This window comes from Dasypus novemcinctus, chromosome 11 (genome assembly GCF_030445035.2).
Source record: "Dasypus novemcinctus isolate mDasNov1 chromosome 11, mDasNov1.1.hap2, whole genome shotgun sequence".
Lineage (NCBI taxonomy): Eukaryota > Metazoa > Chordata > Mammalia > Cingulata > Dasypodidae > Dasypus > Dasypus novemcinctus.
This window is the reverse complement of record NC_080683.1, coordinates 9,872,726-9,899,034: the sequence shown is the minus strand read 5'-3', so window position 1 is coordinate 9,899,034 and position 26,309 is coordinate 9,872,726. Positions and strand designations below refer to the sequence as shown.

Sequence of the window (26,309 nt, the reverse complement as noted above, 5' to 3'; positions counted from 1 at the left end):
TAGACGTTTGTCCAAAGAAGAAATACAAATGACCAAAAAAAAAACCCACATGAAAAAATGCTCAAGGGAAGCAGATGTGGCTCAAGCAGTTGAGTTTAAATCTATCATACAGGAGGACCCAAGTACGATCTCCAGGGCCTCCTGGTGAAGGCAAGCCAGGCCTACGCTGGAAACGGTGCAGCAAGATGATGACACAACAAAAGAGAGACGCAGAGTAGAGTCAAGGTGAGTCACAACCGAAACCAGGAACTGAGGTGGTGCAACAGGGAGGGAAACTCTCTCCTACATCAGAGATCCCCAGGATCAAATCCCAGTGAAGCCTGGAGGAGAAAATAAGAAGACAGAAAGAAACAGAGAAACACAAAGAAGAATTATACAGCAAATAGACACAGACAGCGAAGAGTGGGAAGGGAGGAGGAATAAAAAAATTAAAATCTTTAAGGAAAAAAAAAATGAAATGCTTAACATCACTAATGATTAGGGAAATGCAAATCAAAACTACAATGAGATGTCACTTCACACCTGTCAGACAGGGTTGGAAAGGATGTGGAGAGACAGGAACACTTATTCACTGTTCGTGGGAAATGAAAGTGGTACAGCCACTGTGGAGGACTGTTTGGCAGTCTCTAAAGAAGTTGAATATAGACTTGCCACACGACCCTGCAATACCACTACCGAGTATATGCCCAGAACTGAGTACAGCGACACCAACAGACATCTGCACACCAATGTTCATAGCAGCATTATTTGCAATTGCCAAAAAGTTGCAAACAACCCAGGTGTCAATCAACCGATGAATAAACTGTGGTATATACACACAATAATATTATGCAGCTGTAAGAAATGAAGTAGTAAACGATATGACATCATGGATGAACCTAGAGGACATTATGTTGAGCAAAACAAGCCAGACACAAAAGGATAAATAATGACTGTGTCACTATGAACTAAATATATTGTGTAACTTAAGTGTATGATTAAAAAAATTTATATGTATCCCGTACATCTAATAAAGAAATGGATGTTTTTATTTAACTGTTTTTTTAGTTTTTAATTGTTTATATTTTCAATTATTAAATGTACAAAATAAAGTTTAAAAAATATTAATATTACAGTCCTTCAGAAGTTCCCCATGATCTCATAAATCATATTAAAACTACTTATCATGGGCTTTAAAAAAAAAAAGTGGGGGGGCAAAGAGTGGAAGGACACTTTCATTCCTTAACATACTATTTCCCACTATACTCCCGCTGTGCCCTCTGCCCCCAATAGGTAACCTAGATGTATCATACTCACAGAGGTTACTCAAAGGCAAGGACTTGCTCTCCTATCCCCAGTACCTAGAATCATGTATGGCACAAAGTAAACACTTAGTAAAATATTTGCTGACTGATTCCCACTCTCTACATACAACTCACTTGCTTCTCCTATTAAGATATTTCTCCAGGTGAAAGAGTCTCATTAATGCCAATCTATACTTCAGAGAGAAAAACCTCACCTTTTCACAAAGCCTGTCATGACTGGCTCCAATAAACTTAAACTGACAAGAAAACCATCTTGCTCTGTTAACACTTATTTACAACTACCACTGGTTATATGCTTTGATCATCCAAGTTTTACTTCTATCTTCTGTTTTTGATAAGATAATCAAGGGTCAGAAACTAACCTACTACTCCAGTAAACCTGGGACTGTGCCCAGGGTGAACACAATGTTCTCTCTAAGAATCCACTGTTCAACTCAGATTATTCAACTTAGCAACAAAACAGCCATTTTACAGGTACCTGCAGTGGAGGTAGTGGCAGCAGCACCAAGGTGGAGAAGGGAGCACATAGAAAGGGCTGGGATCAGAGAAAGAGAACACACCTAGGTGAGATAACAGAAAAGGAAAGAAGAGGGTGGCAGAGTCCACAAACCCTCACTCATCCCTTCCTAAGGACCATCAGGCTTCCTCCCTCCAGTCACTTAAATTAAGTCTACCAGCTGCCCGACATTTTTCTGTATCCTAACTCTATTTCATCTTATTACATTCAAGCTGTAAACAAAATCAAAATACTAATGGCAAAAGCAAAAACTATTAAATGAGGCAATTCATCTGGGGAAGATAAATGTTTGTAAATTACTTCCCTCCTTTATAAAGAAAGGGTGGGATGGGAAACGGACTTTGGCCCAGTGGTTAGGGCGTCCGTCTACCATATGGGAGGTCCGCGGTTCAAACCCCGGGCCTCCCTGACCCGTGTGGAGCTGGCCATGCGCAGCGCTGATGCGCGCAAGGAGTGCCGTGCCACGCAAGGGTGTCCCCCGCGTGGGGGAGCCCCACGCGCAAGGAGTGCGCCCGTGAGGAGAGCCGCCCAGCGTGAAAAGAAAGAGCAGCCTGCCCAGGAATGGCGCCGCCCACACTTCCCGTGCCGCTGACGACAACAGAAGCGGACAAAGAAACAAGACGCAGCAAATAGACACCGAGAACAGACAACCAGGGGAGGGGGGGAAATTAAATAAATAAATAAATCTTTAAAAAAAATAAAAAATAAAGAAAGGGTGGGAGAGAAAGGAAAAAAGCACAAAGCAACTCTACCAGGAAAGCACTAGTCCCAGGATGTTGTGCACCTGTACCCTCTACTTTCTCTCCAACTCTCGTCCATCTTCGCTCCAAACTTCTGGCTGTCTGTTGCTACTACTGATGGGCAGTAAAAATGTGCAATCTGAGCTCATTCATTACAACTTGCAAGGAAGTTTATTTTAATTATCCGAAAAATACAACACTGTTGGCTGACAAGCCTTACGACTTCTACTGTCGAACCTTGGGGTGGATTTTTCATTTAAAGATCCACTTCTACAGGAAAACATGATGTTGAAGAACCTCACTTGTCAAAACCAGATCAAAGTTATAAAAGTTTCATGCAAAATAGAAGTTTAAAGAGAGAAGTTGGCAGCTGTCTTCTTAACAATTCTCTTATCCTTGTCTATAATTGTCTTTAGCTTCATATACTACAAAACTGCCAGCATTAAGGCAGCAAACACATCTCCGTCCCCCATTTTTTAAACATGTCTTCATCAATAAACTCTGTCACATTCTAAGCCAGACCTCTCCCTCTCCAATTTAACAGTTCGGTAGCAAGTTTAAAGTTACAACTCAAGCACTTCTATTTCTGCATTTCCTAATTAAAAACTTAGCAGAGGAACAACTTTAACCAAAGCCAGAGAGAGGTTAGCAAAGAGTTATTTAAGAGGAGGTTACAAAAACAAAGGCAATACTCTACAAAGGTAGAATACTCAGTTTCCCCATTCAGTGCTACAGCTCCAGAAATCTAATGATGCTTCGTTCATTAAAAAAATGAAAATGATAATAAATTCCCTTGTGTTGGCAGCAGGTGTATTTAAACTTCACTGCTGCCTGACAGGCACCTACAGGCTTTACCTGGCCTCAATCTGTCCAGTGTGGAGCTGCCAATTAGTGCATCTTCTCAAAAGCAAATCTCAATGTAAGCCATTAGAAAAAGGTATTTTTAAAGTGTCAAATACAATGGATTAGTCTAGCTGAGCACGACAGAACAAAAGAAAACCAGGGTAGCCAATTCAGGCTGCAATTGTCAAAGCCAAGTGATAAAGAACATCAGTCCAGAGCAAAAACAATCAAATGCTGAAACAACTGTAATACACACACTGCTCTTAAATACAAAAAAAATATTGCTGCCATCTAACAAGTGTCTTCGTTGGTAATCTTAGCCTTCTCAATTGAGGTGCCACAGGACAGAATAAAGTACTAATGCTGTAAGGCAGGGGTTGGCAAACATTTTCTGTAAATATTTTAGGCTTCATGGCCACATGGTCTCTATTACAACTACTCAATTCTGCCCCTGGAGCAAGAAAGCAGCCATCAACAAGAAGTTAAAAAAAAAAAAAAAAGAATGAAAGGGACTGTGTTCTAAAAAACTATTAATGGAATTGAAATTTGGATTTCATATAATTTTCACGCATACAGAAGTATTATTTTTCTTCAACCATTTAAAAATGTAAAAACCATTATTAAAAAATATTCTTACAACCAGCAAGATGGAAGTGGAGTAAGGAGCTCCTAGATTCAGCTCCTGCTACCAGGCAGTTTGTAATCACCCAGAGCCATCTGAAGCACCTATTTGGGGGCTCCAAGAGACCAGAAGAGCATCCTGCAACATCCTTGAAGGAATGGAAGGAGGAGACCGCCCATCTGCAGGGAAGACTCACGGAGGCCGGTGCCCATCCTCCACTGGAGGAATAAGCCACCTAGGGAGCTGTTCCGCAGCTGGAATTGAAAGCTCCACTTCCCAAAAAAAGGGGAGGAAGAGATAGTTGAGCCCCGACTTCAGCTACTGATGAGTAAATTCAGCAGGCTAAAGTATAATCCTGAGAACAGCTAACATTTGAGCCTGTCCAAAGCAGAAAGGGGCCGGGAGCCACCATCTTAACTCTGTGCTGGGCACAAGGGGAAGAGGGGAGGACTGAAAATCACAGTGCTGGTGGGGACCAGCTTCTTTCCATCCAGATCATATTGCAGCTCCAGCCTAAGACCCAGCCCCAACTCGGGCAGGGAGGAAGCTGGGGGGACCTGCACCAGCCTCCCTGGGAAATCACAAGCCATGACGTGGAGGACAAGCTGCCCCAGGAGCTATTCTGTGGCTGGAATTGGAAGCTCCATTTCCCAAAAACAGGGGAGGAGGAGATGGTTGGGCACCGATTTCAGCCTTTGATTAGTTAATTTGGCTGACTAAGGTATAACCCTAAGAACAACTGAAGTTTGAATCTGTTCAAGTTGGAAAGAGGCCAGTAGCCTCCATTTTGACTCCACCCCAGGCATAAGGGGAAGCCCGGTAGACCAAACATCACAAGGATGGTAGGGACCAGTTTCTTTCACTCAGATCAGCCTGCAACCCTAGCCTAGGCATCAGTCCCACCTATGGCAGGGAGGAGGCTGGCGGGCCCTGCACCAGCCTATCCAGGTAACTGCAGGTGCCTTTGGCTGGCACAGACTGAAAACTGGAAGTCTACCAGGGCAACTGTGGTCATCTTGGACCTGTACTGCATAGATTGCTGTCCACTCCTGCAGCTCCATCCTGTCCCAGGTAGGGAGAAAGGGGCATGAAGGTTCATCGGTCTCTCTGGGCAACTACAATCTAGGCCTACAAACTTGGATTATTCCACATAGCTGTGACTATGTCCCTAACCGCAGCAAAGGAGAAAGTTGGGAGCTTCATCAGTCCCTGTGGCAATGAGGGCAGCTTGAGCCTCCACAGATTATAGCACCAACCACATCCTTGGCTCCTACTGCACAATCAGCAATGAGAATGGGCAGGAAGCCCTAAACTAAAAAGAAAACTGCACCCAGAATAAATACTCTAGTAAGCCAGATGCCAAGACACCAACAAAAAATTACAATCCACACCAAGAAACAGGAAGCTATGGCCCAGATAAAGGAACAAGGTAAGCCTCCAGATGACATAAAGGAATTGAGACAACTAATCACAGATGTTCAAACAAATCTCCTTAAAAAATTCAATTAGATGACTGAAGAGATAAAGGATATTAAGGGGAAGCAGACGTAGCTCAACTGATAGAGCATCCGTCTACCATATGGAGGGTCCAGGGTTCAATCCCCAGGGCCTTTTGAGCCATGTGATAAGCTGGCCCATGCACAGTGCTGTCGCATGCAAGGAGTGCTGTGCCACACAGGGGTTCCCCTGCATAGGGGTGCCCCACGCACAAGGAGTGTACTCTGCAAGGAGAGCCACCCCACGTGAAAAAAGCACAGCCTGCCCAGAGTGGTGCTACACACACAGAGAGTTGGTGCAGTAAGATGACACAACAAAAAAGAAACACTGTTTCTCAGTGCTACCAGATAATGCAAGCAGACGCAGAAGTACACATAGCAAATGGACATAGAGAGCAGACAATAGGGGGAAGGGAAGAGAAATAAATAAATCTTGAAAAAAAAACAAAACAGATCTATTTTTTAAAAAGGGTATTAAGAAGACACTGGATGAGTGCAAAGAAGAATTTGAAAGCATACAAAGAAAAATAGCAGATCTTTTGGGAATGAAAGGCACAATAAATGAAATTTAAAATATACTGGAATCATGTAATAGTAGATTTGAAGAGGCAGAAGAAAGGATTGGTGAGCTTGAAGAAAGGGCCTCTGAAAGTGAACATATGAAAGAACAGGCAAAAAACAGAAAAAATTGAATAAGGTCTCAGGTAACTAAATGACAGCCAAGAGTCATGCAAACATACGTGTCACAGGTGTTCCCAGAAGGAGAAAAGAAGGGAAAAGAGGTAGGAAAAATATATGAATAAATAATGGGAGAAAATTTCCCAACCCTATTGAAGGACATAGATCTCCATGTCCAAGAAGCACAACATACTCCCATTCAAAAAAAAAATCTGAACAGACCAACTCCAAGACACATACTAATCAGAATGTCAAATGCCAAAGTAAGAGAGAATTCTGAGAACAGCAAGAGAAAAGCAATGCATAACATATAAAGGATACCCAATAAGATTAAATGCTGATTTCTCACCAGAAACCATGGAGGCAAGAAGACAGTGGTATGATATATTTAAGATACTACAAGAAAAAAATTTCCAGTCAAGAATCTTATATCTGGCAAGATTATCTTTGAAAAAATGATGGCAAGTTTAGAATATTCACAGATAAACAGAAACTGAGAGAATTTCTAACAAAGAGACCAGATTTTCAGGAAATACTAAAGGGTATGCTAGGGCCTGAAAAGAACCGACAGGATGGGCCTGGAAAAGCATCTAGAAATGAAGACTATATCAATAAAAGTAACTAAAAGAGTGAAAAGAGTGGTAAAAATAAAATATGATAGAGAAAACCCAAATATTCAGGAATAAACTTAACCAACAATGTAAAGCACTTGTATTTAGAAAACTACAACTTAACGTTAAATCAAAAAAGGACTAAATAATTGGAAGAACATGCCATGTTCATGGATTAGAAGACTAAATATCATTAAGATGTTAATTCTACTCAAACTGATAAACAGATTCAATACAATCCTGATAAAAATTCCACCAGCATTTTTTAAATAAATTGGAAACACGATTATCAAATTTATTTGGAAGGGTAAAGGGTCATGAATAGCCATAAACATCTTAAAAAGGAAAAGAGAAGTTGAAGAATTCTCATCTCCAGACTTTAAGTCACATTACCTAGCTACAATGGTAAAAATAGCATGATACTGGCATAATGAGAGACACATAAAACAACGGAACCAAACTGATGGTTCAGAAACAGACCCTCACATGTACGGTCAAGTGATTTTTGACTAGCCTGTCAAGCTGACCCAGCTCGGGCAGAACTCCATTCAACAAATGGTGCTGAAAAAACTGGATATCCATAGCCAAAAGAAGGAATGAGGAACCCTATCTCACACCTTATCCAAAAATTAACTCAAAATGGATCAAAAACCTAAAAATAAAAGCAAGAACCATAAAACTTCTAGAAGAAAATGTAGGAAAATATCTTTAAGATCTGGTTGTAGGTGGTGGATTCTTAAAGGAGATAAGAGGAGGACTGAGATGGACTACTGATGTTTAATGTATGTAGAAGTTTTCATTAGCTTTACTGTAAAAGTGTGGAAATGTATAGAGTGGATGGTAACACAAAATGACTAACAGCTAGTTTATAAATGGGGATGCGGCTGAAAATTGTAGTATAGAAATGTAAATACCAATTGACGAAATGCTAGAGAATAATCTAGGAATTGAATAGCACTTCTTTTTTCTACTTTCTAGATTTTTTTTTCACTAATTTGTTAAGGAGAGGAACTGCTTGTATCCCTCCAAGGATAGCCAAAGTATGCAATTAGGGAAACGGATGTGGCTCAAGTGACTGGGCTCCCATCTATCATATGTGAGGTCCAGGGTTAGATTCCTGGGGCCTCCTGGTGAAGGCAAGCCAACCCGCGCAGAGAGCTGGCCCGAAAGGAGTGCTGGCCCTCATGGCAAGCTGGCCCAAGCAGAGTGCTGGCCTACACACAGGAGTGCTGGCCTGAGCAGCAAGATGACCCAAGCGGAGAGCTGGAGCAGCAAGATAACACAACAAAAAGAGACACAAAGGAGAGATAATAAGAGATGCAGAAGACCAGGGAGCTGAGGTGGCGCAAGAGATTGAGCACCTCTCTCCCACTAAGGAAGGTCCTAGGATTGGTTCCTGGTACCGCCTAAGGAGAAGACAAGTAGACACAGAAGAATGTACAGTGAATGGACACAGAGCAGACAATGGGGAGGGGGAGGGAATAAAAAAATAACTCTTAAAAAAAAGTATGCAATTTAATATAAAAGAGTTTGTATACTACACAGTGCGGTAGAAATAGCAGCTATTATTAGGTGCTCAATTGTTTTACTCATGACTTCACATTGGAACTTTCCATTTTAATAAGACTTGCTAGTTTCTGCTAAGCCTCAGGTTTAGTAGAGTATTGTGCACCTAGGAATATCCCTCACTCAACACATTTAATTTAAGCAAAGCATGATGTGAAGCACTGTAGAGGACATAAAGATGACTGAGATGGTCCCATCCTTTTAACAGCTTACAAAGAACCCGTACATGTACACTCGATTAGCCAGTGCTATAAAAGGAACAAATGAAGTCAACATGAGTGTACTAGGTGGATCAGGAAAAGTCTTACAGGTATTTAATCAGAGCCTGGAAATGTGACGGGAAATACAAAAACAAATCAAGACAACTAAAGAGGGAAACGGACTTTGGCCCAGTGGTTAGGGCGTCCGTCTACCACATGGGAGATCCGCGGTTCAAACCCCGGGCCTCCTTGACCCGTGTGGAGCTGGCCCATGCGCAGTGCTGATGTGCGCAAGAAGTGCCCTGCCACACAGGGGTGTCCCCCGCGTAGGGGAGCCCCACGCGCAAGGAGTGCACCCATAAGGAGAGCTGCCCAGCGCGAAGGAGGGAGCAGCCTGCCGAGGAATGGCGCCGCCACTTCCCGTGCCGCTGACGACAACAGAAGCGGACAAAGAAACAAGACGCAGCAAAAAGACACAGAAAACAGACAACCGGGGGAGGGGAGGGGAATTAAATAAATAAAAATTTTTTAAAAATCTAAAAAAAAAAAAAAAAAGACAACTAAAGAAATCAAGGCAGGAATATAAACTTTTTTAAGAAAATTAGAATCTATTCTAGTCTACTTACTGTTGTCAGATTAAAATGTTGGCTAAGTGACTTACATTATTACTGTTTTTATTTAAAAAGAAAATTACAAAACTGTGGTTAGTCAAATAATAGAAGACAATATGTGATAAAAAAGGAATGAACTACTGAAATACACTGATGAATCTCAAAAACATTACATCAAGTAAAAGAACCCTTATACAATAGAGTACATACTATATGATTCCATGTATTTAACTTTCTAGAACAAGCAAATCTAATTTATGGCAGGGAGGAGGAAAAAAAGACTAGTGGTAGGGAGATCTGAGGAGGGAGGAGGAAGAGTAGGCAGACTGACTGAGAAGGGACATGAGGGAATTTTCTTGAGTGATAGTAAAATATAATTCAATACAACACTTAATAGTATATACGTTGATAGAGGTTGGGTTACAAAGATATATGTATTTGTCAAAACTCACTGAATAGTATACTTAAATTATTCACTATATATAATTGTACTTCAAAAAAACAAAACAAATGTTAAAATCCAATTAATAATATGACTTCTGAAGTGTGTGGTGGTAAAATATACTGATGTCTGCAATTTATTTGGAAAAGAATCAAAATAAGATGGATTAATAGCTGGATAATGAGATGGATAGAAAAGCAGTGCAAAATACTACAGAATCTAGGAGGTGTGTAATGAGCGTACAATTTTGTACAATTCTTTTAGTTTACCTGTTTTAAAGTTTTCATGATAAAATGTTGGGAGAAAAACTAAATTATATACCACAGAAACAGCTATTTTACTCCAGGAAGTAAGGCTCATCTGAAGTCTCTACTTTGGAATGGGGACTAATAATTACCCTTTTCCATAAGCAGAGTGAAACATTACTCAAAATCACCCAGTTCCCTCTGTGCTGATACTTAATCACCAAATGACCTTCTGATTACCAACTGTTTCTCAGGTAACTCAAAATCACAAAATGGATACTCTAGACTGAGACAAATGTATAACGGATTCAAACATTATAGTCAAAGACAAAGTGTATCCTAAAATATTTTATCAGTTGGTCCCACACTTATATAAATATAATTAATCCTGCTTTTATTTCTGGTTTTTAGTAAATAATTGTGTTCACAAGTTTGGTTAACAGAATCACTTCTCCAAAAGTCTTAGGAAACCTTCTTTAAGAGTTTCTGGGTTTAGAAAGCAAAGGACCAGGCCTTGGACAATGATGTCTCAAAAAATATGTCCTCCCATGGCCCACTGGGTGGACTGTGGGAGAGAGTGGGCTATGGTGTGGACCACTGACCTTGAGGTGCAGCGGTGCTCAGAGATGTATGTATTCACCAAATGCAGTGAATGTCTCATGATGATGGAGGAGGTTGTTGTTATGGGCAGAGGAGTGGGGTGAAGGGGGTGGAGGGTATATGGGGACCTCATATTTTTTTAATGTAACATTTAAAAAAAAATAGGAAAAAAATGAAAAAAAAAAAAAAAACCCAATGGGAAATTAAAGGGTCTGAGAAGGTCAAAAAATAAAATAAAATAATAATAATAATAATACCAACCCTGTGAAGGCAGCCGTGCCTAAAGTAGAAAGCTGGTTTCCTCATCTCTCCTACCTACAACAAAACTGTGAGGATAAATAAGATAAAGTACACCTGTTTGAAATGGTTAAGTTCTGCCAAAGTGTAATATATTATTATATCCCATAATGTTACTAACAACCACTTAAACCCAACTGTGTCACTGAATAAGGAAAAATTTTTTTTTTTTTAAAGATTTATTTATTTATTTAATTTCCCCCCCTCCCCTGGTTGTCTGTTCTCGGTGTCTATTTGCTGTGTCTTGTTTCTTTGTCCGCTTCTGTTGTCGTCAGCGGCACGGGAAGTGTGGGCGGCGCCATTCCTGGGCAGGCTTCTCTTTCTTTTCACGCTGGGCGGCTTTCCTCACGGGCGCACTCCTTGCGCGTGGGGCTCCCCCACGCGGGGGACACCCTTGCGTGGCACGGCACTCCTTGCGCGCATCAGCACTGCGCATGGCCAGCTCCACACGGGTCAAGGAGGCCCGGGGTTTGAACCGCGGACCTCCCATATGGTAGACGGACGCCCTAACCACTGGGCCAAAGTCCGTTTCCCCGGAAAAATTATTTCAACATATTACTAGCATAAATGAGTAAGGTCATTTAAGAAAACTCTCCAGTACAAACACTTGGTTCACAGTGACTAGGGCTGACTCATCTGGATACCTGCATGACACAGGAACTACAACTCCCAACTGACCGAAGAAGTTTTTCATCTCATCCATATTCAAGTATCCTAAGTAATACTGGAGAATATAAGGGCTTAGTGGCATCCTTGTGGGAGCACCATAAATATCTCTTGTAAATCCAAGGTTTGTACACAAAGAAACAATTTTAAAGGTCTTTAATTCAAGCAGGTATCATCCTATAAATTATACTGTCCATTTTAGATCCCCATGAAGGTCCTCATTCAGGTTTTGAGAATAAATTTTTCTCTGTCCTTATACTGCTAAGAAAATTCACCACAACTTTAAGAAAATTCATTCACATGAGAAATAGTATACTTGAAGACAGGTCACCTGGAAAATGCTGAGACATACTTAATAAAAGAGCACTTTACAATTTCTCTCTCTTTTTTTTTTAAGGAAGTAAGGAATGAAGGATAAAATAGTTTCACTAAAAGTGTGTCTGAGCCTAAAATTCTAGGCTCATAGTTTACAACCTCCACATACTTTGGATAGAGCAAAAAAAAGAAACAAAGGGCTGACCAAAGCTTATCCTAAGGCCTGCATAATAAACATTTACTGACTAAATTTGTAAAGGACACAATTTGCATTTGCTGCATCCTTTATACAACCCCTGTAATAACAAAAACCTGATAAGCTTGAAATGCAAGCTAATTCCTTTGGCCAATTTTTCAAAGGGTCAATAGAGGCTCCTCATTCACCACTCCACAAGCAACTGAAATACACAGAAAAACTAAAAACTAAAAAACTAAAAAAAAAAAAAAAAAAACAGGAAAATGAACACTTGCTCTTTCACATAGCAACCGGCCATCTAAAATAAGATTTAGCAAACCGTGGACATACATCAGCTTTCATATTAAAATATGAATATAAAATCCCCTCTAAACCTGTTTCTGCCCAGCCAAAGTTCTTGTAATATTTAGGAGTAAAATTAAACCTCAAATGTTTAAGTAAAAAAAAGGATGAAATTCTACATTTGAATAGAACATAGCTATCATTAAATGCATCCAAACTTCTGCTATTGCCTGCAAGTTACGAAAATAAATATATTTAGCCTTCTATTTAAAGGAATCATCATTATTTCCAAAGTAGGTTAGAATGGAAGTATAGTATATTGGGTGGAATACAAGCTCTGAAGAGAGTCGGTCCTGACACTGACATGCTATAAAACCTTGGATAACTAAGCCTCAGTTTCATAATCTATAAAACTGGCAACCACTCTTTTGCTTACTAGGCAATTACTATGAGGATTAGGGTAGTACACATGTAAAGTGACAGGAACACAGTAACTGGTAGCAATTACTACTGCTCCAATACTGATGCATAAGTGAGCTAATAGTTTCTTTAAAAAGATATGAAGTAAAGAAGAAATCAAAAGAGAAATCAGAAAATTCTATGAGATAAATTAAAAGGAAAACACAACATACCAACACTTACATGAGATCCAGCTAATACAGTGCTTATAGGGAAATTTACATCTGTAAAACATCTATATTAAAAAGAAGAAATAAATCAATAAATTAACCTTCTATCTTAAAACATGGGGGGGGGGAAGCAAATTACTCCTAAAGCAGTCAGAAGGAAGGAAATAGTAAAGATTAGAGGAGGAATTAATTATACAGGCAAAAGAAAAATAGTAGAGAAAATGAATGAAATCAAAATTTGGTTCTCTGAAAATAAAATTGACAAACCATTCGTTGAAGTGACCAAGAAAAAGAGAGAATTAAATTACTAGACTCAGGAATGAAAGAGGAGACATCACTAGCAACCTTACAGATAAGAAAAAAAGATTACAAGAAAACACTTCCTGACATTTAGTCAACCAAGAAGATGGTCCACTGATAGAATCTTGGAAAAACAAGCTAAAACTGGCAGAGCCATCTTCCTCAAACCAGAAAACAAAGTGCTGCAGTAACTGGGCTAGTGCAGAATTAAGAAAACGCATTTGGCCCCTCCCCCACACCCTACCAGACATAGTATGGACCAGCATGTGCTCCCATTGTGGGGCCCAAGCCTGTTCAGGAGGGAGCAGAGAAACCCTATACACATGGGGTGCCTGTAAGTCAGTATGAATCTACCAAGAGGCAGACAAAGCCTAAAGCACGAAAATCATCTTGGGCTCCCCCTCCCAGGACTTGCCCTGCAGGCAGAAGAAGCCTACATGTAAAGCAATGTAAGAAACTATAAGAAACAAGTCCAAAGTCTGGACACTCTGCATAAAAGGACAGAGCAAGAAGGCCTGCCTCAGCTGCTGCCACCACTGCCACTGCTCCAAAATGATCTGGGAGGCAGCAGGCAGTTCAGGCTAGTGATCCTGAATCACTTCTGTGGCAAAGAAAAGGAGGGACAGTAGCTGGCCCCATGTCATCCCCATCTCTGCCCCAAAAGGGCAAGGGAGCCACCAATGATATCAAAACTACACTTCTGGGAAACGGCCTCTAAATTTTGGCTTAATATTTTAATCTTCCTTTGTGGATCAGCAATGGGCTTTTTTTTTAATGTTCTCAGTTATTTAGTATTTTCTTGGAAGAACAAAGTGATACCCAGCCTAATATCTTCACAATGATTATCAACCTACACATTCAGATGATAATGGACAGAGTCATTTAGAAGGACACACAAACTTCAATGCAGATATCTGCCAACCAACATGAAGATGAGGACACAGACATCACTGAAAAACTATATCACTGAAAAACTATCAGAAGATTAAAATTCTTTGCTAGGTTATGGCAGGACCTCAAAATCTAAAGAAAAAGGACAAATAAGTCAAAGTTACATGGGCCCAATGTTGTAAATAAAGATTTCTTTACAGGTTCAAAAGAAAATAGAGACTTCCCAACTGTGGAATTAAAAACCAAAGAAGTCAGATACCAACTATACTAGAAAACAATTAAAGCTTTTCAGTATGTTTATGACCATTATTTAGAAGACCCTGATTGGTTTCTGAAAGCAGATGATGATACATGGGTCACAGAAGACAATTTGGGAGGCCTTCTTTCAAAATATGATCCTGAAAAACCTATTCACTTAGGGAGAAAATTTAAGCCCTTTGTAAAGCAGGACTAACATTGAATGGTGAAGCAGGATATATATTGAGCAAGGAAGCCTCAAGGAGATTTGTTGATGCATTTAAAATGGACAAATGGGGAAGCAAACGTGGCTCAACTAGTAAGAGCATCTGCCTACCATATAGAAGGTCCAGAGTTCAAACCCAGGGCCTCCTGGCCTGTGTGGTGAGCTGGCCCATGCACAGTGCTGTTGCACACAAGGAGTGCCATGCCACGCAGGGATGTCCCCCCATGCAGGGAAGCCCCACGCGCAAGGAGTGCACCCTGCAAGGAGAGCCGCCCTACACGAAAAAAACACAGCCTGCCCAGGAGTGGCGCCACACACGTGGAGAGCTGACGCAGCAAGATGACACAACAAAAAAGAGGCACAGATTCCCAGTCCCACTGAGAATGCAAGCAGACACAGAAGAACACAGTGAATGGACACAAGAGAGCAGATAAGGGAGGGAAGGAGGAATAAATAAAATAAATCTTTCAAAAATGGACAAGTGTACACCAAGATCCTCCATAACATTTAGCACTGGGGAGATACATGGAAATTATAAGCGTAGAAGCAGGAGATTCTACAGATACACTGGAAAGGAAACTTTTCATACCTTTGTCCTCAAACAAAATCTTCTGGTACTGGAATTGTAACTATTATCTACCTGTAGAGGGCTTCCGATGCTGTTCTACTCTTGCGATTTCTTTTCATTACACTGATACTCTATGTATAAGTTAGAATACCTCATTCATCATCTTCGTCCATATGGCTATTTATACAGATATCAACCTGCCTTACCAGGAGAACATATTAAAGGAAATAAGCAGTGAAACATACAAAAAAGGATGATCCAAAATTAAAATTAGACAACCTCTGAAAGAAAAATATGAATGAACAGAAGTAAAATGTATGACACTGCAATAAAGGACTTCTACATTTCTAATCTAGAACACTAGAATCCCAGTGAAGAATTATTTCTAAATAACATTCCATACTAGAAATCTTTTATATGAATAACTGTAAAATGAAGCTTTAAATGAACGGTGAAGTCCGTTAAAATGTGCTTTTGCTACAGTAATAAACAAAAGAATTTGTGTTTTTAATGGTGCCAGGTAGAGACACTAGAAAAAAGGTTGTGTTGCTTATTCTTGATGTTGCTTATTCTTGTCCTAAGAAACTAAAACAGTTAAACTACTGCCACTCAGTGTTGTTTGTAAACTCAAGATGTGAGTTTGTATTTGTAGTTAGACATAAATGAAACAAACCCCACCCCATACACACACACATTGTTTGCCTAATGAAATTTTTCCTGTAATTATTTATAATTAGCAGTATCTCTTCCAGAAAAAGGTGGCATACAAATAATACTTGTCATTTGTCATTAAAACATACTTTGAAATAAAAGAAACAAGTCCAAGTGGCCTGGTGTGGTAGTTTGAAAAACTGTATGTATCCCCAGAAAAACATGTTCTTAAATCTAATCCATTTTTGTGGGTGTGAATGCATTATAAGTGGACCTTTTAAGGAGATTACTTCAGTTAAGATTTGGCCCAATTAGAATGGGTCTTACTCCTATTTCTGGAGTGCTTTATAAGCAGAATGAAATTCAGACAAGGTAAAAGATAGCCACAGAAGCAAGAAGGTGGAATTCAAGGGAACCCAGAAAAGAACAGAGAGGTCAGAAAAGGCTGCCATGTGTACTGCAATGTGACAAAGGAGCCAAGGCTCAAAGATTGCCAGCAGCTAGCCCCAGAACACCAGTCTTTAGGAAGAAAGCATCACCTTGAGGATGCCTTTATTTGGACTTTCTTTCAGCCTCAAAACGATGAGCAGGGAAGTGGATTTGGCTCAACCGAAAGTCCACCTATCACATGGGAGGTCCAGGGTTCAAACCCAAGGCCTCCTGACCCATGTGGTTCAGCTGGCACACATGCAGTGCTGATGTGCACCAGGAGTGCCATACCACACAGGGGTGTCCCCCGAGTAGGGGAGTCCCACGTGCAAGGAGTGCACCCCGTAAGGAAAGCTGTCCCATGTGAAAAAAGCGCAGCCGGCCCAGGAGTGGTGCCCCACACACAGAGGGCTGATGTTGCAAGATGAAACAACAAAGAGACACAGTTTCCCAGTGCCGCTGACAAGAACACAAGCGGACACAGAAAAACACACAGTGAATGGTCACAAAGAGCAGACAACTGACGGGGGGAAAGGGGAGAGAAATAAATAAAAACTAAATGTTAGAAAAAAACAAAACCATGAGCAAATAAATTACCATTGTTTAAATGACCCACTCATGGTATCTTCTTAAGACAGCACAGGAAACTAAAATCCCTGGAGTAAAGGATTACCACCTTTAAGACATACAATACACAGGGAGTAGGGTGAGAATGTCCATTTCATAGAGACATTTTTTTTAAAGATTTATTTTCCTCCCCTTCCCCTTCCCCTCTTCTCTCCTGCCCCCCCCCCCCTTGTTTTTGCTGTCTGTGTCCATTCGCTGTGTGACCTTCTGGATCTATTTCTCTTTTCATCTTCTCTTCTCATTTTTTCTTCTCTAGGATTCACCAGGATTCAATCCTGGGGACCGCTGATGTGGACAGAGGTGCCCTGTCAGCCGTGCCACCTCAGTTCCTGGTTTCTACTGTGCTTCACGTTGACTCTCCCCTTCCTCTCTCCCTTGTTGCATCATCACCTTGCTGCATGACTCACTTGTGCAGCCACGGCTCACTGCACAGGCACTCAGCTTGCCACATGAGCACTGGCTTGCCATATGGGCACTTGTGGGGGCACTTGGCTCACCACGCGGGCACTCAGTTCACTGCATGGGCACTTGACTCACTATGCAGGCACTCACACGGGCACTCATCTCGCCACGCAGGCACTCAGCTCACCACGCAGGCCCTCAGCTCGTCACACGGGCACTCACTTGCTGAGTAGGCATGTTTTCTCTTCTTCTTTTTCACCAGCAGGCCCCAGGGATAGAACCTGGATTCTCTCCTATGGTAGGCAGGGGCCATATCACTTGAGCCACATATGCTTCCCCATAGGGACATTTTGATTCCTATAAACTGGGGAATTCCTATGGCTACTAGCTAGCACAAGCCCAGGACAAGGCACAGGTTCAGAAAAGACAGAGAGAGGGAAACGGACTTGGCCCAGTGGTTAGGGCGTCCGTCTACCACATGGGAGGTCCGCGGTTCAAACCCCAGGCCTCCTTGACCCGTGTGGAGCTGGCCCATGTGCAGTGCTGATGCACGCAAGGAGTGCCGCGCCACGCAGAGGTGTCCCCCGCCTAGGGGAGCCCCACGCGCAAGGAGTGTGCCCTGTAAGGAGAGCCGCCAAGCGAAAGAAAGTGCAGCCTGCCCAGGAATGGCACCGCCACACTTCCCGTGCTGCTGACGACAACAGAAGCGGACAAAGAAACAAGACGCAGCAAACAGACATAGAGAACAGACAACCGGGGGAGGGGGGGGAATTAAATAAATAAATCTTTAAAAAATAATAATAATAAAGAAAAGACAGAGAGGACCCTGCATTTCACTCTTGCCTTGGGCTGGTGTTCTTGACAGGAGGGCTAAATACTGAAGAAGAGCACCAGACAACACAGAGCCAATATGCAAGGACTCTGAAAGGTGTGTTTTGCATTGTTTTTGTTAGCTCCTGGCAAGCAAAGAAAATTGTCATATAACTAGCTGGATACAAAGTTAACAGACAGCTCAGGGACTAAATCCCAAAGTTGGCACAACGAAATAATAAAATGCACAGGGTGCAACAAAAGAAAGCAAGATAATGTAACAGGAAATGACACATCAAAATGAACAAGACAAAAATGCAGAAACCATCAACAAAGATCACACTTTGGACATATCAAAGAAACACTTTTTTTAAAAAATGATGTTAATATGCTCAAGGAGATAAAGGAAAACACAAAGAAAGAACTAAGGATATCAGGAAAACAATGCATGAATATGAGAATCTCAATAAAGAGATAGAAAATTTAACAAGGAACCAAATAAATATATTGGAGTTGAGGACCACAATAACTGAAGTGAAAAATTCCTCAAAGAGATTCAACAGCAGATTGGAGCTGGAAGAAGAAATAGTCGATATGAAGAAAAGACAATGATTCAGGCTGAAGAGCAGAAAGGAAAAAAGAGACCTGTGAGACCCCATCAAGTGTCGCAATATATATGCATTATGGGAGAGGGAAGGAGGGAGGAGGAAGGAAGAAAGAAAGGGGAGGAAGCAAAGATAATGGCAGGAACCTATCCAAATTTAAAGAAAGACATGGATATACACACTCAAGAAGCTCCACAAACCACAAACAGGATAAACTTGAGGAGAACCAGAACATAGCAGTGAAAGAGTTCTGAAAGGTGCAAGAAAAAAGAACGTGTTATTTGCAAGGGAGACTCCAATAAGACTAAGTGCCAATTTCCTACTAAAAACTACAGGGGCAAGTGGGACCAGGAAGAAATAATAAAGGGCTAAAAGAAAACAACTGCCAAACAAGAACTTTGTATCTGGCAAGACTTTCTTTTAAAAATGAGGGAGTGGGGAGCAGGTGGAGCTCAGTGGTTGAGCACCTGCTTTGCAAGTAAGAACTCCCAGGTTCAATCTCTGGCATATCTTTAGGAAAAAAAAAAAATTACCAAAAAAAAAGAGGGAGAGACTAAGACATTCCCAGGTAAACAAAAGCTGAGAGAGTCTGTCATACTAGACCTGACCTACAAACAATGCCAAAGGGGGTTTTTGAGACTGAAAGGAAAGGGCACAACACACTGAATAGAAGCAGCATAAAGAAATAAAGACTTCCAATAATTATCAGTAATAATAAATGCCTCTAAATTTTTATAGTTTCTAAAAGCAAATGCATAAAAAGTTATGATAAATCTAAGGTTTTGACCAGTGTATACAGATATAATCTAAAACAAGTTTAACAAAAAGGTGGGAGGATGGTGACATCTGAAACAATGGTTTGTTGTTTTTTGGGGGGGTAACAAATAACTTTATTTGAAGGAATGGTACCAATGAAAGAACTTGGTAGACGTTGATACAACTTATAGAAAAGGTAAACCCAACACACATGCACTACTACCCTGTGGCTCTGGGAAGCCAGCATAAGGTTTAGCTCTCATCACTGCTTCCCAGAGCGTGCTTGTCAAAGAGATGCTCTGCCAAGCCAGAATCCGGGCCCCCATCTTGCGCAGGCTGGTTACGTCGTCACCCAGTTCTCTGATGGACTTCACCTGCTCATTCAGGTAATGGGTCTCAGTGAAGTCACACAAATGGGGGTCGTTTTTGTCAGTAGCCAGTTTGTGCAGTTCCAGTAGTGACTGATTCACCCTTTTTTCCAAGTGTAATGCACACTCCATTGCATTCAATCCACTCTTCTCCCAGTCATCTCGTTCTGGTTTCTTGATATCCTGAAGAAAGGTTCGGCCACCTCGTTGGTTCTTCAGCTTCATTAGTTTCTCAGCATGTTCCCTCTCCTCATGAGATTGGTGAAGAAAATATTTGGCAAAGTTCTTCCAAGCCACATCATCACGGTCAAAGAAGTAAGACATCGACAGGTAGACGTAAGAGGCGTAGAGCTCCAGGTTGATCTGGCGGTTGATGGAGGCCTCCGAGTCCTGATTGTAGTTCTGGCACACCTGCGACGGGGATGTGGTCATCATGATGGGCGGTTGAGAAGTGGCGGCTGCGCAACACTGGACAGACGGTGGCAAGCAGCTGGGGGGGTGGGGCTGGCCGATGGGCAAGCGCCGGGTTCTGTTCAAGCACTGTTGAAGCAGGAAACCACGGTGACTCTCCGAGAAGACATCTCAGTTTGTTATTGAAGTTAAGTTGAACAAGCATGACTGTAACAGATTTAGGATGTTAAATTTAAGCTCCATGAATACCACAAAGAAAATATCTGGAAAATAGATAAAGAAGGAAATAAGGGGCTCAAAATGGCACACTACAAAAAATATATATATATATATAGAAATGAAGAACAAAAAGGTGTAAAACTACAATGACCACATAGAAAAACAGTAGGAAAAAAAGTCCTCCATTATTAGCAGTTACTTTAAATGTAAATGGATTAAATTCTCCAGTCACAAAACAGAGATTTGCAAAATGGACAAAAAACCATGACCCAACTATATGCTATTTACAAGAGACTCACCTTAAATTCAAAGACATAAGTTAAAAGTGAAGGTATGCAAAAATATATACAATGCAAATAGTAACGAAAAGAGAACTGGGGTAAATACACTACTAGGGACAAAGAAGTTCACTATATAGTAACAAGTGAGTCAATTTGGCAAGTAAACACAACAATTATAAATATATATGCATCTAGCAGAGAGCCCCAAAATGTATAAAGCAAATATTTATAGATTCAAAGAGGAATGGATGGTTCTACACTAACAGTTGGAGACTTCAATACACTATTCTTAATAATGGATAGAGGCAAGAGGATGTGGCTCAGACGAATGAGCTCCCACCTACCACATGTTCCCAGCGCCTCCTAAAGAGAAGACAAGCAGACACAGAGAGCACACAGCAAATGGACAGAGTGCAGACAGAATGACAAACCATGATGGGGGTGGGAGGAGAATAAACTTTAAAAAATCTTTTTAAAAAATGGATAGAACATCTAGACAGATCAATAAGGAAAAAAAAAATACTATAAACCAATACTATAAACAATACTATTAAAAAACAATACTATAAAACAATAATATAAACTGTATATATATACACAGAACAACAAAAGCAGAATACACATTTTCTCTAGCGCATATGGGTCATTCTCCAGGATAAACCATATATGTTAGGTCACAACACAAGTCTCACTAAATTTAAAATACTGAATTCACACAATGTATTTTCTCCAAACACAATGGAATGAAGCTAGAAATCAGTAACAGAGGAAGATCAGGAAAATTCACAAAAATGTGGAAATTAAACAATACACTCGTAACCAATGGGTCAAAGAAGAAATCATGATGGAAATTAGGAAATATCTTTAGGCAAATGAAAACAAAAATACAAAATACAAAAACTTATGGAATGCAGCAAAGCATTGGTGAGAGGAAAACTGATAGTCTGAAATACATTTAAAAAGAAAAAATCTGGGAAGTGGATGTGGCTCAACTGATAGAGCGTCTGCCTACCATATGGAGGTTCGAGGGTTCGATACCCAGGGCTTTCTGACCCATGTGGTGAGCTGGCCCACGCACGATGCTGCCACATGCAAGGAGTGCTATGCCATGCAAGGGCGCCCCCGCATAGGGGAGCCCCATGTGCAAGGAGTGTAGCCTGCAAGGAGAGCCGCCCCACGTGGAAAAAGCACAGCCCACCCAGGAGTGGCACCGCACACATGGAGAGATGACATAGCAAGATGACACAACAAAAAAGAGATGCAGTTTTCCAGTGCCGCCTAATAATACAAGTGGATGGAGAAGAACATAGCGAATGGACACAAAGAGCAAATGGAGTGTGAGGGGAGAGACAAAAATAAGTCTTAAAAAAAAAAGTTAAAAGAAAAATCACAAATTAGAGACATAACCTCTTAACTTGAGAATCTAGAAAAAGAAAAGCAAACTAAACACAAAGCAAGAGGGGAAAGAAATAAAGATTAAAGATAAATGAAATAAAGAATTAAGAAACAATAAAGAATCAAGAAAACCAAAAGTTAGTACTTTGTAAAGATCAATAAAATTAGCAAACCTTTAGCTAAACTGGCAAAAGAAAAAAAGGATGCAAATATCTAAAGTAGAAATGAAAGGGGGCATATTACTACTGATTTCACTGAAAAACAAAAGAATTTTAAGAGGATAATATGAAAAAAATGTATACTAACAAATTACATAACCTAGATGAAATGGACAAATTCCTAGAAATACATAAACTACCTGCACTGACTCAAGATGAAATAGAAGATCTCAACAAACCAATAACAAGTAAAGAGATTCAATCTGTAATCTAAAACCTTGCAACACAGAAATGCCAGGGAACTAGACAGCTTCACTGGTGAATTTCGCCAAACATTCCAAAGAATTAACACCTATTCCACTCAAGCTATTCGAAAAAATTGAAGAAGGAACACTCCCTAACTCATTCTACGGAGCCAAAATAACCCTACTACCAAAGTCAGATAAAGATACCACAAGAAAAGAAAATCATAGACCAATATCCTTTATGAATATAAATTCAAAAACCCTCCACAAAGTAGCAGTAAACCAAATCCAAACAGCACATTAAAAGAACTTTACACCATGATCAAATGGGATTTATCCCAGGTATGTAAGGGTGGTTCGACATTTAAAAAATCATTTAATGTAATATGCCACATTAACAGAATGAAGGGAAAAAAGCACATGATTATCACAATCGATAGAAGAATATACATCTGACAAAATCCAGCACCCCTTCTTGATTAAAAAACACTCAGAAAAGTAGAAATAGAAGGAAACTTCCCTAACCTGATTAAGGCTATATTCAAAAAATCCACAGCTAACACCATAATCAATGGTGAAAGGCTGAAAGCTTTTCCTCTAAGATTACGGAGTCACTACTGTTATTCAACACTGTACTGCAAGTTCTAGCTGAAGGAATTAGGTAAGAAAAGGAGATAAAAGGCATCCAAACTGGAAAGGAAGATGTAAAATTTTACTATTTGTACATGACATGATCCTATATATTCAAAATCTTGAAAAATCCACAAGAAAGTTACTAGAGGTAATAAACAAATTCAGGAAACTGGTGGGATATAAGACCAACATGCAAAAATCAGTAGTGTTTCTATACACTAGCAATGAACAAGCTGACCAGGGAATGAAGGAAAAATTTCATTTGCAATAGCAACTAAAAGAATCAAATACCCAGGAATAAATTCAACCAAGAATGTAAAGGACTTGTACAGGGAAAACTACTAGACTTTGCTAAAAGAAATCAAAGACAGCATAAATAAATGGAAGGATAGTCTGTGTTCATGGATTAGACTACATAGGGAAGCCGATTTGGCTCAACTGATAGAGCATCTGCCTACCACATGGGAGGTCCACGGTTCAAACCCAGGGCCTCCTGACCCATGTGAGGAGCTGGCCCACACCAGTGCTGATGCACGCAAGGAGTGCCAGGCCACGCAGGGGTGACCCCCGCATAGGGGAGCCCCAAGCCCAAGGAGTGCACCCTGTAAGGAGAGCCGCCAAGCATGAAAAAAGTGCAGCCCGAGTGGCACCGCACACATGGAGAGCTGACGCAACAAGATGACATAACAAAAAGAGATACAGATTCCCAGTGCCGCTGAAAAGAATATAAGCAGACACAGAAGAACACAGTTAATGGACACAGAGAGCAGATAACTGGGGGGGAGAGGGGGGAGGGGACAGGGAAAGGGGGAGAAATAAATAAGAAAAAAATTTTTAAAAAGACTATATATTGTTAAGATGTCAATTCGACCCAAAGCAATTTACATATTCAACACAATCCCAGTCAAAGTTTGAGCAGCCTTCTTTGCAGAAATAGAAAGCCAATCATCAAAGTTATATGAAAAGATAAGGGGCCCCAAATAGCCAAAGGCATCCTGAAAAAGAATGAAGTCAGAGGACTCACACTTCCCAATTTCAAATCTTACTTCAAATCTACAGCAATCAAGACAATGTGGTACTTGCAAGGACATTCAGATCAATAAAACAGAACTGAGAGTCTAGAAGGAAATCCTTACATTTATGACTGATTTTAAACAAGGGTGTCAAAGACAATGCAATGGGGGAAAAAAGAATAATCTTTTCAACAGATAGTACGAGGACAACTAGATGTGTACATGCAAAAAAAAAAAAAATGAAGTCAGAATCCCACTTCACACATCTCATATTTAAAATTTAACTAAAAATGGCTCAATGTAAGAGAAGAGCTAAAACTTTTAAAGCTCTTAGAAGAAAACACACATGTAAATCTTCACGGCCTTGAATTAGGCAATGGTTTCTTAGATAGGACACCAAAGGTACAAGCAACCAAAAATAAATAAATTGGACAAACAAAATTAAAGTTTTTGTACAAAGGATTTTATCAAGAAAGTGAAAAGAACAACCCACGGTTGGGAGAAAACATTTGCAAATCACATATTTGATAAGGGCCTAGTATCCAGAATATATAAAGAACTCATAACTCAACAAAAAGACAAACTCAATTTAAAAATGGGCAATGGACTTGAATAGACATTTCTTCAAAGGGGATATACAAATGGCTAATAAGCACATAAAAAAGATGTTCAACATCATTTGTCATGAGAGAAATGCACATCAGAACTACAATGAGATAGCACTGCATACCGACTAGGATGGCATAAGCTGGCAAGGATGTAGTGAAACTACAACACTCATTCACTGCTTGTGGGGAGACAGCGTGTGAAAATGGTACAGATGCTTTAGAAAACAGTCTGGCAGTTCCTTAAAAAGTTAAACATAGAATTACCATAAGATCCAGCAATTCTCTTAGGTATATACCTCAAAGAACTGAAAGAAGGGACTCAAACAGATACTTATACACTATGCTCATAGCAGCATTATTTAATAATAACCAAAAGGTAGAAACAACTCAGAAGTCCATCACCAGGTGAATATACAAATAACCATATAATGAATTACTGTTCAGCCAAAAAAAGGGAAGAAAATCTGATACATGCTGATAAATGCTTATCTAAACATGGATGAACTTTGACAATATTATGCAAAGTGAAATAAACCAGACATAAAAAGACAAATATTGTCTTTTTCCACCTGTGTGAACTATCTAAAATGAGCAAATTCACTGAGACAGAAAGAATATTAGATGTTAGCAGGGGCTAGAGGAGTAGGAATGCAGAGTTATTGCTTAATGAATAAAGAGTTTCTGGTTTTGGTGATTAAAAAAAGTTATAGTAATGGAAGGTGGTGATGGGAGTACAACACTGTAAAAGTAATTAATGCGACTGAGTTATACATTTAAAAATGGTTATAACATAAAGTGACTTTCATGAAACTCAAATGGAAGTCATCTGCTTTGTTTGCCTATATGAACAAGGCAGTGTGCTCTGCCTAAGCAGTCTAGAAAACTAGAACCTTTTCAGGAGACGGGCTTTTGAATACACGAAGTCTGTTGGATCACAGTTTCTACAGAGTTAAATATATGAGAGACTACTGATTTATAAAAAGCTTTTTGACCCTACTAAGCTTTAAGAGTCCATCAATGTTGAAATTTCTATGGGGCTCTATTCTTTTATTTTAAGTTGAGAGAATGGAGAAGAGAATGGCGGAAGCACACTTCAGTAAGATTTTTGTTTTTCCTCCTACACTGAAAAAATTTTAAGAAACTAAGATACTTTAAAAACTAAAGATTTTAATAATCCAGCAGAAAATGAACTTAAAGAATTCTGCTTAGCCCTGTTTTCATAACAGAAACGAAAAAGAACATAAAATTGCAGTTTCTTCCATAAAAGAAAAGTACTGTCCATCCAAGAGGGACTTTGGTGACCAAATCAGCAGTCCCTGCTCCAGTCCTGGACATGCTTTATATAGCCTTAGAATGATCAGTGCTGGAAAGAAACAAGGAAGCAAAACTAATACTGTCTTTGAAACACTATCTGTTGTTTGATTGTTCTGTAATAAACTTTGATGCTGAGAAATTAAACTTTGTTGCCACTCAAATTCACAATCTTAAAATGAACTCTGAATTTCTTTTGGGGCACCTTTTAAAACTAAAAAGTAATATCTTAAAAAGTTAAAATGCAATGAATTATCACTTCACACCCAACTAGAATGGCTATGATTTTTTTTAAAACTAGCAAG

General features: G+C 40.1%; 1 protein-coding gene and 1 pseudogene across 3 annotated transcripts in view; one reads left to right on the top strand and one right to left on the bottom strand.

Moving 5' to 3' along the window:
* Nucleotides 1-26,309, bottom strand: part of ZFAND3 (zinc finger AN1-type containing 3) — a 391,008-nt gene that overhangs the window by 336,071 nt on the left and 28,628 nt on the right. Inside the window, exon 3 of one of the 3 annotated variants that reach the window (XM_071218439.1) lies at nt 19,309-20,404. The exons of the other annotated variants lie outside the window; for them this stretch is intronic. Coding sequence (XP_071074540.1) covers nt 19,548-20,165 — 618 coding nt within the window. The 5' untranslated portion in view covers nt 20,166-20,404 and the 3' untranslated portion in view covers nt 19,309-19,547. Of the gene's footprint in view, nt 1-19,308; nt 20,405-26,309 lie in introns of those variants that run through there. 3 annotated transcript variants of the gene reach the window in all.
* On the top strand, nt 13,841-15,720 carry LOC139440035 (glycoprotein-N-acetylgalactosamine 3-beta-galactosyltransferase 1 pseudogene; annotated as a pseudogene).